This window comes from Contarinia nasturtii, unplaced genomic scaffold, assembly GCF_009176525.2.
Source record: "Contarinia nasturtii isolate CC-2019 unplaced genomic scaffold, AAFC_CNas_1.1 Cnas_scaffold_4311, whole genome shotgun sequence".
NCBI lineage: Eukaryota > Metazoa > Arthropoda > Insecta > Diptera > Cecidomyiidae > Contarinia > Contarinia nasturtii.
Genome location: NW_022201606.1, coordinates 867,746 through 880,892, shown reverse-complemented (window position 1 = coordinate 880,892; position 13,147 = coordinate 867,746). Strand labels below are relative to the sequence as shown.

The window sequence follows — 13,147 nt, the reverse complement described above, 5'->3', positions numbered from 1 at the left end:
CAAATGGTTCTGTTAAGCATTGTTTGTGCTCTTCAATTAACCCCATCGTTGAAGTAACAAAGGAAAGAATCGACTGGAATACTAATTAAAAACAACACTTTGTTGTTTTTGGAACGACTTGAATTTTGTAAATGCAATGTGTTCAATGAAGGAGCACGGAAAAATTAAATAAATTAAACGAAAAATATGTTTTGCCTTCCAATTAAGAGAGTTTTTTTTTTCAACTTTAGATTTCGATTCGTTTTGGCAGAAAAAACAACAACAATACAATAACAAATTTCCAGAATGAATGAGATTGGTGACAAATGTTGTTTAACGAGTTTTGTTTGTGCGTAAAAATTGCCATAATATTTCTGCACCAGTTAACCGAATGATTTCAATTCATCAATGATGTGTGTGTATGTGTGAATTCAATATTGAACAATTGCGCCAAATGTGAACAATGCACGTTTGAAATGTTAGTGAAATGCAACAGTTAAAAGATTGCCCAGATGCCGTCAAATGATTGCAATTGAAAATATATGCGGAAAATGGTTTTATTGAACATCGTTCAAATGAATAAAAAATATTCGCGCAAAAACTAGGACAATAAGTGGCTGGAAAATTTATATTATATAAGTTCGGTGTTCCATCTATTACTAAAAAAAATATTTACTCCAATGCTTGTTTATTTGTTTGCTTAATCCTTGCAATTTAGTTGTAATCGCATTGTGTTGAGCCATTGTTTCTGGATAAATTGGCTCGCCACATTGTTGCAGATAACAATCGAACGGCAATAGCTGCAAAGCGATGCAAGAGTAACAGTGAAATGCAGCATATCGCAAAACTATGCAATTCGATTTAATGATGCTGTATATAGCAACCAATTCAAAAAATCAATAGCCACTGTGCCAAAAGCACATAAATGACCTAAATTTATTTTCAACAATATATGAAACAGCAAACTTACTCACCCATTGATTGATTGTTTTGAGATGCACAAAAAATGCTTTTTATGTCGAAATCAAATTTTGATACATACCGCGCTATATATTTGGGCTCAGTTGTGGTGCTCACAATTATTCCCCTTCATTATAAACACAATTGGGTAAGCAACCGAACTTCAGAGAACAATGATAATTTTTATTTTATTTTATCGCAAACTTAATGCTCTCTCTGAAAAAGCTGCTTGACTTACAAAGTATGAAATCTCTTTCTAATAAGATTTATTCAATTAAATGGGTTTTTTTTACATTCATTGTTAGGCATTGTGTAATTATATGGAGAAAATTGACTTTTTGAATGAATGAATTCGTTTCATGTTTGTCAAAATACTAAAAGTCTCTGAATGTATGTTATTGATAATGAAAAACTTATTAAAACATTTTTTTTAAACGAATGACATTTTGTAAGTATACTTATAAACTAAATTACTATTTTTCGTCTTTACCACCTTCAGCTGCACTTTGTTTATGTTGTTCGTTATTGGATGCATCGTTATTGGTCGGTTTCTGTGTAGTGGACACTTTTTCTGGCGAAATTGTGTTGGTTGATTCGTTTTTTTTGGGCTTATCATTGTTAACATGTTCGCCAGCGCCATTTTCGTTGCTTTCACTATCGATTTCCGTTGATTTGTCCGCGTCGTCATCGTTTGCATTTTCTTTCACGTTATTTGGTCTTCGGAATGATGCTTCAAAGAAATTGATTTCTTCGCGATAGCGTTGATTGCGAAGATCCCCATTGGTGTGCCACCCTATTTTATGAAAAATGTATGGAAATTATGAGTTGATTGAATAAAAACAGAATGTTCAATGTGTGTCACCTTTTGGGAACTCGGAAGTAAGATCGTTTCGATCGCTGCGGTTACGATTTTGATGGATGTTAAATTGCATGGATTTGCTTGCATTGTAATTGAATGCACCTTTAACGCTTCTGCTTGAGCTGATGCTGCGTTTTTTGAATACGTGTGAAGACGACGGTTCATTCAAAAATGAATTGTTCCCATTTTGTTGACCATCGCTATTGTACTGATGGACCAAAAAGCTGGACATTTTCGCAGGATTTTCGTTCTTTGTCGGCCGGTTAATATTTGCTGAAGCCTCATTCACTTCAATGGTCATGCGTTCCATTGAAAAAATCGACACATTTGTGTCAGCTTGAATCGGTTCATTATTGATCGTTTTCCATTCGATTTGTTTGATTGAATCTAATCGAAGTACATGGCTATTCCAACTACCTGTCGTTGCTTTTGCCATTTGTGCCTTTAACAGGCATTCGGCTAAGTCGATCCATGTTCCGTCCGGCTTTTGAATTTTTAAATTGCCAAAAATGAGCGTTTCATGTCCCATCTTTATTTCATGCACTTCCTCGAATTTTAATTGCATCGCACGACCAATGCCACATTGTGAAATTTCCATTGCTTTTGCTGACCATTGAGCTTGTTCGCCAAAAACCATGTCGTTTGTCTCAAAATCGTAAGACGATTCAGCCGGAATACAGTTGATGATACCACCAACATGGATGCGTTGATACTTTCCGTTCATTTTTGCGTACATCGGTGGAAGTTTAACGAGTTTGACGAGTGGTGTAATGTATGGAACTCCGTAGTCAATAGCCCATATATGAGCGCTTCCATTTTGATATTTTTCCTTTACAATGCCGCGAATCCATTTATTCCAGTCTTTCATAAATACACCGACCGTGTCACCAATTTCAATCTCTTCGTGTTCGTTCTTTTTGCAAACGGTACCTTTGATTTTGACTTCCATATCATCCAATTGTTTGTCAAAACCTACGAATTGTGAACACCTTTCATTTCAGTTGCATTGAAGACATTTCATTCAAAAAATAAATTAAAATCGTTCAAATTTACCTTCATCCTGTTTGCGCTTGTAAAAAAACTTGTGAGGATTAACAAAGTGTGTAATTTGTATCATTTTTTTGTGTTGCTATTTGAAATGTTCACAATTTCACAATGTTAAGTAAACTAAACCGCAGTTCGACTGGACCGTTTCACGACTCTTCACTTACTGCCGACTATTTTATTTCATATTTTATTCAAAGCGGACTTTTTTCTGCTAACGATTTCATTTCGTCGACTGTTTTTGTTTATTTGACAAAAATCTGATCCAGCAAAGTGCGATAAGAAAAGGAGAGCTAGAGAACGGGAGAGAAGGAGAAAAGTGTTCCATCGTCTGAAACTTGAAACATATACATGTATTTGTCATATTCGAAGAAACCATAAGACAACGAGTTTCACATCGACGATGCGACTATAAATGTTTGAATCGAATGTTTACTTTGAAGTCGTAAATTAAATCAAATCGTTCCTGTAAAAAAACCATTTTACAGACAGGAATGTGTACATGTTTTCCCAACAATTAAGAGTTAGAAACTTACCATAATTATGTCAGATGCCAAAGTTTATATGCATTTTTAGACTTTCAGCAATATTTGGTAAAATACATTTATTGATCTTTTTTATATAGATTATAGTAATAGCATTGATTTGAAATTTCTAGCAAAAAAGTACGCAATTGCAAATGTATTGATAACATATTTTTTAGTTATAAAATTGAATTGTCTGGACATTTTTGGACAGGCACAATATTGAGGATGATATTTTTTGAAAACGATAATACGAATATACGTTTTTTCGTCTATAACATATAAAAATCTTAAGTCAAATTCAAGTAACACTGTAAAACTTATTAACTGGTAAAATCTACCATTTGCTTTAATTTTTTTCTATGGCTCCGTTTTCAACTTGTTTCGATGGTTCCGGCAACATTGCCTTCGTTGGAGCACCCGCAACATAATCATTTCGAGGTTTACCTTGATTTTTTTGTTCGGCATTGTTTACGTTGGGTTCGCTATTATTTTTCACTTCTTTGTCTGTTTTTTGTTGGCCATTCGAGTTTCTGAATCTGTATCTGTCATCTTTCATTGGCCCTGGACCAAAATTCGGAGATGCTATTGGAGAATTTTCATTTATGCGACCGAGTGGCCGATGACCAATACTAGCCGCAAATTCACCGGAATCACTTCGCGATCCACTGTTTTTATTGCGAACTTGACGTCTTCTTCCGCCTTGTTGCCGATTGAATTGATTTGGCATTGTATGATACGGCGGTTCATTGAATTGTAGAGGTGGCCGGCTAAATAAATTTCCTTGACTTGAATTGGGTTGATGAAATGGACCACGGTGCTGGTGCTGTTGTGGAAATTGCTGGTGCTGTTGTGGAAATTGTTGGTGCTGTTGTGGAAATTGCTGGTGCTGTTGTGGAAATAGTGGCGGCGTTCTTTGATTGTATTGACGCTGATCGTTGCGCACCTTATTACGATCAGGTGGTGTGTTACGATATTCGATGTTACGGCGAACCACAGTGGTTGGCGTCTGTTGCGATGAATTATTGCTTATATTTGTACCGCCTTTTGTAGAAGTCTTATTTTCTTGTTTTGGTTTTGCTTCATCCTTGACAGGTGTTTCACATTTTGTTTGCGGTTGATTTTTACCACCATTCGAATGACCCAACAATTTCGGTTGCATCATGGACACGGAATCGTCAAAGTATTCATTATCGCTCATATATTCGGTCATGTTATCCTTGATTTCATCACTTTCGGCTTCATAGGGCTCTGGGTTGGCTTCGCTACCCACATTATCTAACTTTGTTGATGTAAGAGTGAGCTGTGTATCCCAAAACTGATCACCGACCTTGTAGTTTTTCTGCTTCTTGCTGTCGATGGTTTCAATCTTTTTGATTTCTTCGGCGAATATTCCTTCGGTTAAACAAGCACAGTTCATATCTGAAATTCATATTTCTCGTTAGACATTTTTTTTTAAATTTAAAACATGATGTTTCTAGAAATATATTTCTTACCCAAAAGACATTTGACCGCATTCACCATTTGATTGTCTGGCCTTTGTATCATCAAACGACCAAAGTAATGTGGTTTTTTATCGATTGGGTTCGTATGTTGCGAAACATGCTCAAATTTGATTTTGCCGGACGTTTTCAGCACATTTTTCAACACTTCAATTGACTTTTCGGCCCAATTCGAAACGATTTCTTTCACACCACTTTGAGCCATCACACAATAGTTCATTTCAGCTGGCATCACGTTTTCCATGCCACCTTTGTAAATCCGTTTGTTTTTAATATGCATGCCTTGGAAAGTGCGAGGTAATTTAAATACATTCGAAGCCTTTGCCACTATTGGAAAACCATAGTCAATAGCCCATACGCTATAATGACCATTGACGTTGGCCTCTCTAACCGCCGCACGTATATATTTATGGAAGTACGGAACAAATACACCAACTACATCGCCAACCTTGATGATTGGATCTGACGACGTTGAAACGATCGTATTTGTTGATGTCGCAGAATTCCCATCAGAAACGTTGGAATTTACATCCGTTTTTGTGGCGATGCTTTCAATCTTCTTTTCCATTATACTTAACTCTTCATCGTGACCTGTGAATACAACACAATTGAAAATGATTTAAATGAACATTTGCATAAGGACACACAAAGACACAAAAAACTAACATTCATCTTTCGCCCATCGAAAGTAGAAGTAATGTGGATTCACAAGATGCGTTATTATAATTTCGTTGTTTTCCATTTTGTCGCGCTATCAAATTAAACAACTGAGTCTTTTCAAATATTTTTCACGACTGACACAATACAATTTTCTGCTTTTTTATCTCCTTTAGTTTGTTTGATTTAGAAGAGTGGCAACAAAACTCAGACACTTTGCATTTTTCGGCGAAAAAAAAAATATTTATCCCGGACTGAAATATGAATCGAACCGGTCACCAAAAGCACACTTGAAGTAATGTCATTTGACATTCAATACTTTGCGTTCGTGCGCCAAATGTAAACAAAGGAAAAACACACAACTCAAGCCATAAATAATACCAAACGAACAAAAAACAATCGAAACAATTTTATACCAGGACTATACGATAGAAAAATGCATGACAAGCGAATTTCGATATTTGTTTAGACAATGAAAAAAAAAATGTTTATGAAAATACGAAAGAGTGTCAAAACAATTGCATTGCTGACAAGCGAAAGAGAGCAAAAGCTATGTGAACGCAACATTAAATTCAAATTTATTGGAGACTTGTCGCCGCAGTCTATGGAAAACGTCAAATGCTTCAGAATAGAGTTCACTCATACACACGCACTTGTGGTGCACAAACACAGAGAAAATCGGCATCATTTACCGAAGCGATATTTTTGCCGACATTCGTATTGAGACGACATACCAAAATATGATACGTGTTATACGAGCTACAGCACACACATACACATGCAAAGCGGACACACAACGATGCGGGATTGGTGTATTGGTTTGGTATGGGTGCGTGCAAAAGTATAAAAATACATTGTGGATACAGTGAAGAAAACAACAAATACATTGAACGCTTAATCGTTTTCTCGTTCATACGTGCGTTTCACTCATTGTTGTGTGTAACTATATTTGTATGTTCTGTGTTTCTCATGTGTTTCTCTGGTTCGTTTTAAGTGACTTCATTACAACAACAATTTAAATTAAATACAAATATATTATATGTGATACGCGCGACGTAGCGAGACACATACGAATTCAAAAAGTGCATTTCGACAAAAGTTTAATCACATTGCCCAGCCCAGCGTATAGCGTACAGTGAATTGAATCGAAACACGGAAAAAAAGAAAGGAGTGCAGTTACTAAATCACTACCATTCTGTGAAAACGGAATAGACAAAGTAAATTGCGAGAGAGAAAAAAAGAACTATATATCGGTGGTCATTTCCAATTGAATCAACAAGCGGGTACGACTCATTAAATATTTAAATTCAAACTTTGATTTTAAGATTGTCTTTTTTTTTTGTGTGTGCATTTCCTACTTGTTCGATGCGTATTATCCAAATCGATTACCGTCGCGTTCAGTGTTACATGAAAAATAGATGTTTGTTACGTGCATTTATGAGTTTTGTGGTATTTAGAAAATGAATTTTTGCGTTGTCAGCATATGAAATACGATGTGATTCTGTACTTTGATAAATTCGATACGATAATGCATTCCATTTAAAAAACCGTATTGTGACTTTGGTGTGTCGCTCTGTTTTTCTCATTATCCGCGGCCAACATAAAAATAATTGGATGAGTGTATCGCGCGTATCGCGTATCTCTGTCTCTATCTCACATATGTCGTTGCCGTTCCATATAACCACACATATTTTGATTGGTTTCATTTCATCATCGCCCGTTTAGTGTGTGTGTATAGGATAGTAGAAGAAGTTGTTGTTGTTTTTGCCTTTTCTTCTTTTTTGTTCTGTTCGTCTTTCTCTTATTATTTCATTTTCGGTGTCACATGAATGGAATTTTTGCCTCTTCCTATGTGTGTATACGGCATACCATTGTGAATATCCAAAATGGCTGACTGCATTTCATTCTTTTAATACATGTACCCACAACGTCAAGTTTCAATTGTTGTGTGTTTTTCTTTTTGTTCGAAAATATCTGTCGCCGATTTTTTTTTTTTTGTTCAGTGTTATTCTATGTTTTAACAAAAAAAAATTCATTAAATTCGACTTTTGTGATAATTTTTTGGGGCTTAATTTTATGTGTTTCTTTTGATGTGGACAACGTAGTCATCAAATACGACCGAGAGAAGAAGAAGAAGAAAAATTGTCATTCTGCAGATTAGTGTTTGGGCAGTGTTCTCAGACAGACGGAGAGAAATTATACAGTCAATTAAGTATCGACAAGCGAAACCGCAAATGTGAGTTTTAGCCATTGGAAAGTGAAGCGATAACGTTACACATCGTGTCAAGATACGACACCCGAACAAGAGATAGACACTCGAACACAAAAAAAAAACGTATGAAAGAATTAAATGAGGAAGTCGATTGGTGAGAACAAAAATATGGACAGTAATTTTCAAGTTGCGCACGAAGCGTTCAAGTGTTGTTTATTCTTCATAAATAATAGATTTGTTTATTCAGATTCAATATCGATTCGTAGTATTCCAATTGATGTTCGTTTACATTTATCGATACAATCCTATAATATATGACGATAATTTATGCTGCCCGCAGTGAATTTTCCAATATACTAAATAATTCAGTTTATAATAAAATTGCTCGTGTTTTGCTATCGGCGTCAAAAACGAATTGAAAGCCGCCTATCAAAATAAACCAAAAATAATGTTGGATAAGCATTTTCTGCGTAGTTTTTTTCTTCTTCGCTTGATATTTCGTAAAAAATAAATTTCGTGACTCAAAACGAATGCTGACATTTTATTTGCCGAACAATTTGTTTTCTCGTTACTCTGTCACTGACTCTGCAATTTATGCTGGGTTTATGCAATACATCATCGGCTCATTCAAAGGCATCGTATCAATGTAGCCGTAGTTCCACACTATAATTTCATGTTGTTTTTTTTTTTATTTCATGTTTGCACGCATTCTATGATTGTTGTATATGCTTCGTATGTGATACTAATAGCAAAATGTACAGCTAAATATCGGAACAACCATTAAAATTCCGTTCAGAAAACCAGTTCGTGTTCGAAGTGCAAATTCCTTTCAATAGAGATTCTTCGTTTGGTTGATTTTTTTCTCTATGCTGTGAAATAGGCTCTCTCGCTATGTTACGCTAGACAATATACAATTAATTTTTCGATCAAGCTATTGAGGCTAATAACATTTAGTTTGCTTTGTAATAAGATACATGTAGTATAATATGATTTATTTGTTCTTGTTTTTTTTTTTTGTTTTCTTTCAAAAATAGAATTGAACTGAATTATTGTGTGATCACGTATCAATCGGTCAAGCAATAAACCGAACACATCAAATAGCGTCAATCAAACGAACAGCAAATAGCAGCGAAATTAAGTAAAGCAGCAAAAGGAAAAAGAAAGAAAATAATATGCAAACGATAAAGTGTGTCGTTGTCGGAGATGGAGCCGTGGGTAAGACGTGCTTGCTTATCTCGTATACAACAAATAAATTCCCGTCCGAATATGTGCCCACGGTTTTCGACAATTATGCGGTGACGGTCATGATCGGTGGCGAACCATATACACTAGGTCTATTTGATACAGCTGGTCAAGAAGATTATGACCGTTTGCGACCATTGTCATATCCACAAACCGATGTATTCTTAGTCTGTTTTTCGGTTGTTAGTCCCAGTTCGTTTGAAAATGTCAAGGAAAAGGTAAACATGTTGCCATCTTTCTTGTTATTCCATTGTTATCAGAATATAATCTAATCTAAAATGTATCGTTGTATCGTTTGTATGTAGTGGGTGCCTGAAATAACACATCATTGTCAAAAGACGCCATTTTTATTGGTTGGCACACAAATCGATTTGCGTGATGAGAATACAACTCTAGAGAAGCTCGCCAAAAATAAACAAAAGCCAATTACAATGGAACAAGGAGAGAAATTAGCCAAGGAGTTGAAAGCTGTTAAATTTGTTGAATGCTCTGCATTGACACAGGTGAGACAGATTAAAACAAATGTATAAATTCTATTTTAAGAAATCATTTTTGTTTTGAAATTACAGAAAGGATTGAAAAATGTATTCGATGAGGCTATTTTGGCAGCATTGGAGCCCCCAGAATTACCGAAGAAACGAAGATGCAAGTTCCTTTAAACACCAATCCAATCTTATTCCCCGAACTGTCTGCCTATGCACGTTCTGTTCCTCTTTGTTCACACAACGTTGCTTAACTGTCAAATGAAATAAAGAAACAAAACACACGAATCAACTGGATATGCTGACATTTCAGCAAATAACATGTATTTCCGAATTGAACGCATCAAAAAGAATCTATATATATAGTTTTGAAAATTTAATTTTGTGTAGTATGGTCGGAACGGAAAATAACATGAATTGTATTCAGCAACAAGAAAGCAGTTATTATTTTGCTAAATTATAAATATAAGTGATCTTAGTTCTCTATCAATGTGTAAAGTGCAACAAAAAGGACACAAAACATATAGGCGGCGCGTTTAAAGAGGAACATATCATTTTTTATTTGGACAACGGTAAAAATAACATTAATTTCACCATAAAATTTTATAAAAGCAGAAAAAAATATATTGTATATTCTTCAACCGTATGAATCGCAGCTAGAGTAACGGTTTTGAATACTGTGTGGCCATTTGATGTGTTGAAAATAGTGTTTTCACACACATCCAAAAAAAAAAGTTGTCTATGAAAAATCACATGTACCTCTTGAAACCGCTTCAAAATAAAGTATTTACAAAATCAAAACAGCAACAAACAAAAAACATCGGGAAACAATTCTTCAGTTGAACCACAACACAATACAGTTTTTATCATCTTGTAAACAAATTGTATTTTATGCGGCTTTTTGTGTATTTTTCTAGCGCATTTAATCTGTCCAATTCTCTTTTATTTACCCCCTTCTTTTATGTGTATTTTTTTTTTCAAAACTAAATTAAGTAAAACACATTTGGAGATCATTTACAAAAAAAATGAGAAAAAATTTAAATCATTTTAGAATGTGTAAGAGAAAACATTTAAAAAATAGAACAAAAACCAATTAAAGATTATGGATGAAATCTCAATTTCATGAGCAAAAACACACATAAACTAAAGAAATAATCATTTAAACAAAAAAAAACTTACAACAATTGAAAATAATAGCATATTCGGCAAAAAATAGTAATGGGCGAGTGTTTGCATTAGACTTTGAATGCAGTGTCTTATGCAGTTTACAATATTATAAGTGCAGTTGTGAACGGTCTTCCTTCAACGACTAATGCACATACTTGGTCGATGCAACAAATTAAACAATTAATTTAAAGTTTAAAATAAAAATTAACAATTAAAGATTACGATTATATTTTATTGAGAAAGAGGGAGAGAAAGATAAGTTTGCATTTAGTTTGAATTTTATTGAAGGAAATTATGAAATGAGCAAGAAGAAGAGAAATAGAATGGAAAAAATGCAGTGGAAATAGAAAACTTTATAGCAATATATAATGAAAAGTCATAGAAAACAAATGTTTTTTTTTTTGCAAATATTCTTTTCGTTTCTTTCACACCAGGGACTGTTCCTCTGCGGAGGTGGAATGATGAAAGGAGAAGATTGCTGCGGATCTGTTTGTCTTCTTATCATTTCTTCTACTTAGAGGAACAATCCCTGTTTCAATCACAATAGTGGTTTGCTCAGGTGATGAAAATTGCACAAACAAAGCGCATTTTTTGGAAATTCAAACGGACAAACGACTTATTCCAAATTATTAATTGAATATTAACACGAAAATGTGTTTTTCGTTCATTTTTTTTTGTTGGAAAAAACCATTTTAATGCAAGTCATTATTTAAGGAAATAGGTTTGTTTGTTCGATTGATAATGAAGTGCATTTGAATTTTGGCTGGAAAAAGATTCTGTCTTCTAAATAAATGGAACACAATAAAGACTTGAACATATTTGATGAAGTATGCGCATTTTTATAACGAACACTTTTCTAATTAAATCAATAGTTTTGGGAATAGAACTTGCATCAAATGTATTGAAATGCAAAAGTTCTGAACGAAAAAAAATTCACTAAAATTGCTTTAATCAATGTTAATTAAGAGATTACGTTCATTACAGTTTTTTTTGTTAGTCATTTCGTTGACACCATAATCACACAAAGAACACCAATTATTTGAATCACATTGTTTAGCAATTTTTATATATATATACTCCACTGAGCACATCAACCACTTTTTTTTAGATTGCACTGGCTGTCAGCGCTTGACATTTGTTTTTTTTTTCTATTACCACTTGTTGTAGGTGTACGATGTAACAATCCATAACAATCAATTCTATTGATGGTAATCATAAAACGATCGCCAAATAGCACGCGATGCACTAGAGTGCACTTAATAAGCGCTGCCAGTCTCTTTGATGATTCATTTTTTTTCTTATTATTCTGGGAAAATTTACAGAAACAAACCTCATGCCTCGATTTATGTTTTAACAAACAAAAATAACAGAAAATAAAAATAGTATGGAAATAGATTGCAATAAGTAGCAATTAATGGCAAACAAAAGTAATTTATACTATGAAATGTATGAGAAGAAATGCAAACGAAAAACAACAACTATTTAATTATTAATCATTTATCATAGTTTTTATAAACAGAGATGTGAAAGGTGAGAATTAACCATTTGAGAAATATAAAAGAATAAAAATTTATAAATAAATAAAGAAAAACAAAAAACACGCATTTTTTAATTTTGCATAGTACGTTCAGTGAAATATGAACATTTGATTATTAATTTGGTGTATCACAAATCAATCCGATATTCGAGAATAAATTGTCTTGCATGTGATCATGTACTCTATGATAGAGCACTTCTTAGCACACAAAATCTTTATCGAAATTAACACTCAAATATTATCATGTACACAGACGTTCATTTCAAAAATTCCCAATCGATGAAGTACATTACAATGAATTTTTAGAATTGGTTAAAAATCGAAATAACGGCATAAAACTAACGATGAATTTCATATACCGACTTGGTTCACGATCAGTTCATATTTTAAACATGGCCCCAGATCTATTAACTATTGAACAGCGATTTTAAACTTGAGAATTATAAATAAACAAATCACACGCACTTTTTATTTTAGCGTATGAAAATAAAGCAATAAGAAATGAACGAAAAAAAAAAATCATACGCCCGTTCTAATCAAACCTCCTACCATTTTACCCGATCAAAAACAATTTATCTGATAACAAATAATTTGAATCGATTATATTTTCAAAACTCAATTACATTTTCCCTGAAAAAAATAATAATAATCGAAACTCAGTTCTTAAACGAATAAGATTTCATTTAATTGATTCACGTTTATCGTATAAAAATTTGAATTTTAACCAGTTTTAATAAGCAATTTGTTGAAAAAGAAGAGCAAATAAATCGAATTAATATTAATAAACAGTCATGGCTAAATATGAATTGGCGGCTATTTAAGAGCAACACTAAGAAATTGCGCAACTCTTGAATCTGTAAAATGGCATCAAAATTGACGCCGTGACAAAAACATATAAAGTTTACGTTCAAAATGGATTCTTTTCCCAAATGTCCAAAATTTTCTCTCTATTATCCACTTGGGATATTGATTATGGTCAGTA

General features: G+C 33.7%; 3 protein-coding genes across 5 annotated transcripts; 1 reads left to right on the top strand and 2 right to left on the bottom strand.

Moving 5' to 3' along the window:
• Window positions 1-1,249: 1,249 nt before the first annotated feature.
• LOC116350770 (putative ATP-dependent RNA helicase SoYb) lies at window positions 1,250-2,992 on the bottom strand. Its single transcript, XM_031782693.1, has 3 exons — window positions 2,852-2,992; window positions 1,802-2,770; window positions 1,250-1,732 (listed from the first exon to the last, which is right to left on the bottom strand). Exons 1-3 carry the CDS (start codon window positions 2,913-2,915, stop codon window positions 1,413-1,415), a joined length of 1,353 nt encoding a protein of 450 aa, XP_031638553.1. The 5' UTR covers window positions 2,916-2,992; the 3' UTR covers window positions 1,250-1,412.
• A 439-nt stretch (window positions 2,993-3,431) lies between these two features.
• LOC116350766 (component of gems protein 1-like) lies at window positions 3,432-5,982 on the bottom strand. Its single transcript, XM_031782688.1, has 3 exons — window positions 5,535-5,982; window positions 4,863-5,459; window positions 3,432-4,788 (listed from the first exon to the last, which is right to left on the bottom strand). The coding sequence occupies exons 1-3, from the start codon at window positions 5,608-5,610 to the stop codon at window positions 3,716-3,718; spliced, it is 1,746 nt and encodes a 581-aa protein (XP_031638548.1). The 5' UTR covers window positions 5,611-5,982; the 3' UTR covers window positions 3,432-3,715.
• A 512-nt stretch (window positions 5,983-6,494) lies between these two features.
• LOC116350773 (cdc42 homolog) lies at window positions 6,495-11,455 on the top strand. Of its 3 annotated transcripts, none has more exons than XM_031782699.1 (4): window positions 6,495-6,808; window positions 8,772-9,197; window positions 9,285-9,482; window positions 9,549-11,455. In XM_031782699.1, the coding sequence occupies exons 2-4, from the start codon at window positions 8,910-8,912 to the stop codon at window positions 9,636-9,638; spliced, it is 576 nt and encodes a 191-aa protein (XP_031638559.1). In that variant the 5' UTR covers window positions 6,495-6,808; window positions 8,772-8,909; the 3' UTR covers window positions 9,639-11,455. The 3 variants fall into 3 exon arrangements, with proteins under 3 accessions (XP_031638559.1, XP_031638561.1, XP_031638562.1); XM_031782701.1 differs by lacking the exon at window positions 6,495-6,808 and adding an exon at window positions 7,517-7,761; XM_031782702.1 differs by lacking the exon at window positions 6,495-6,808 and adding an exon at window positions 7,769-7,891.
• The last annotated feature ends 1,692 nt before the right edge of the window (window positions 11,456-13,147 follow it).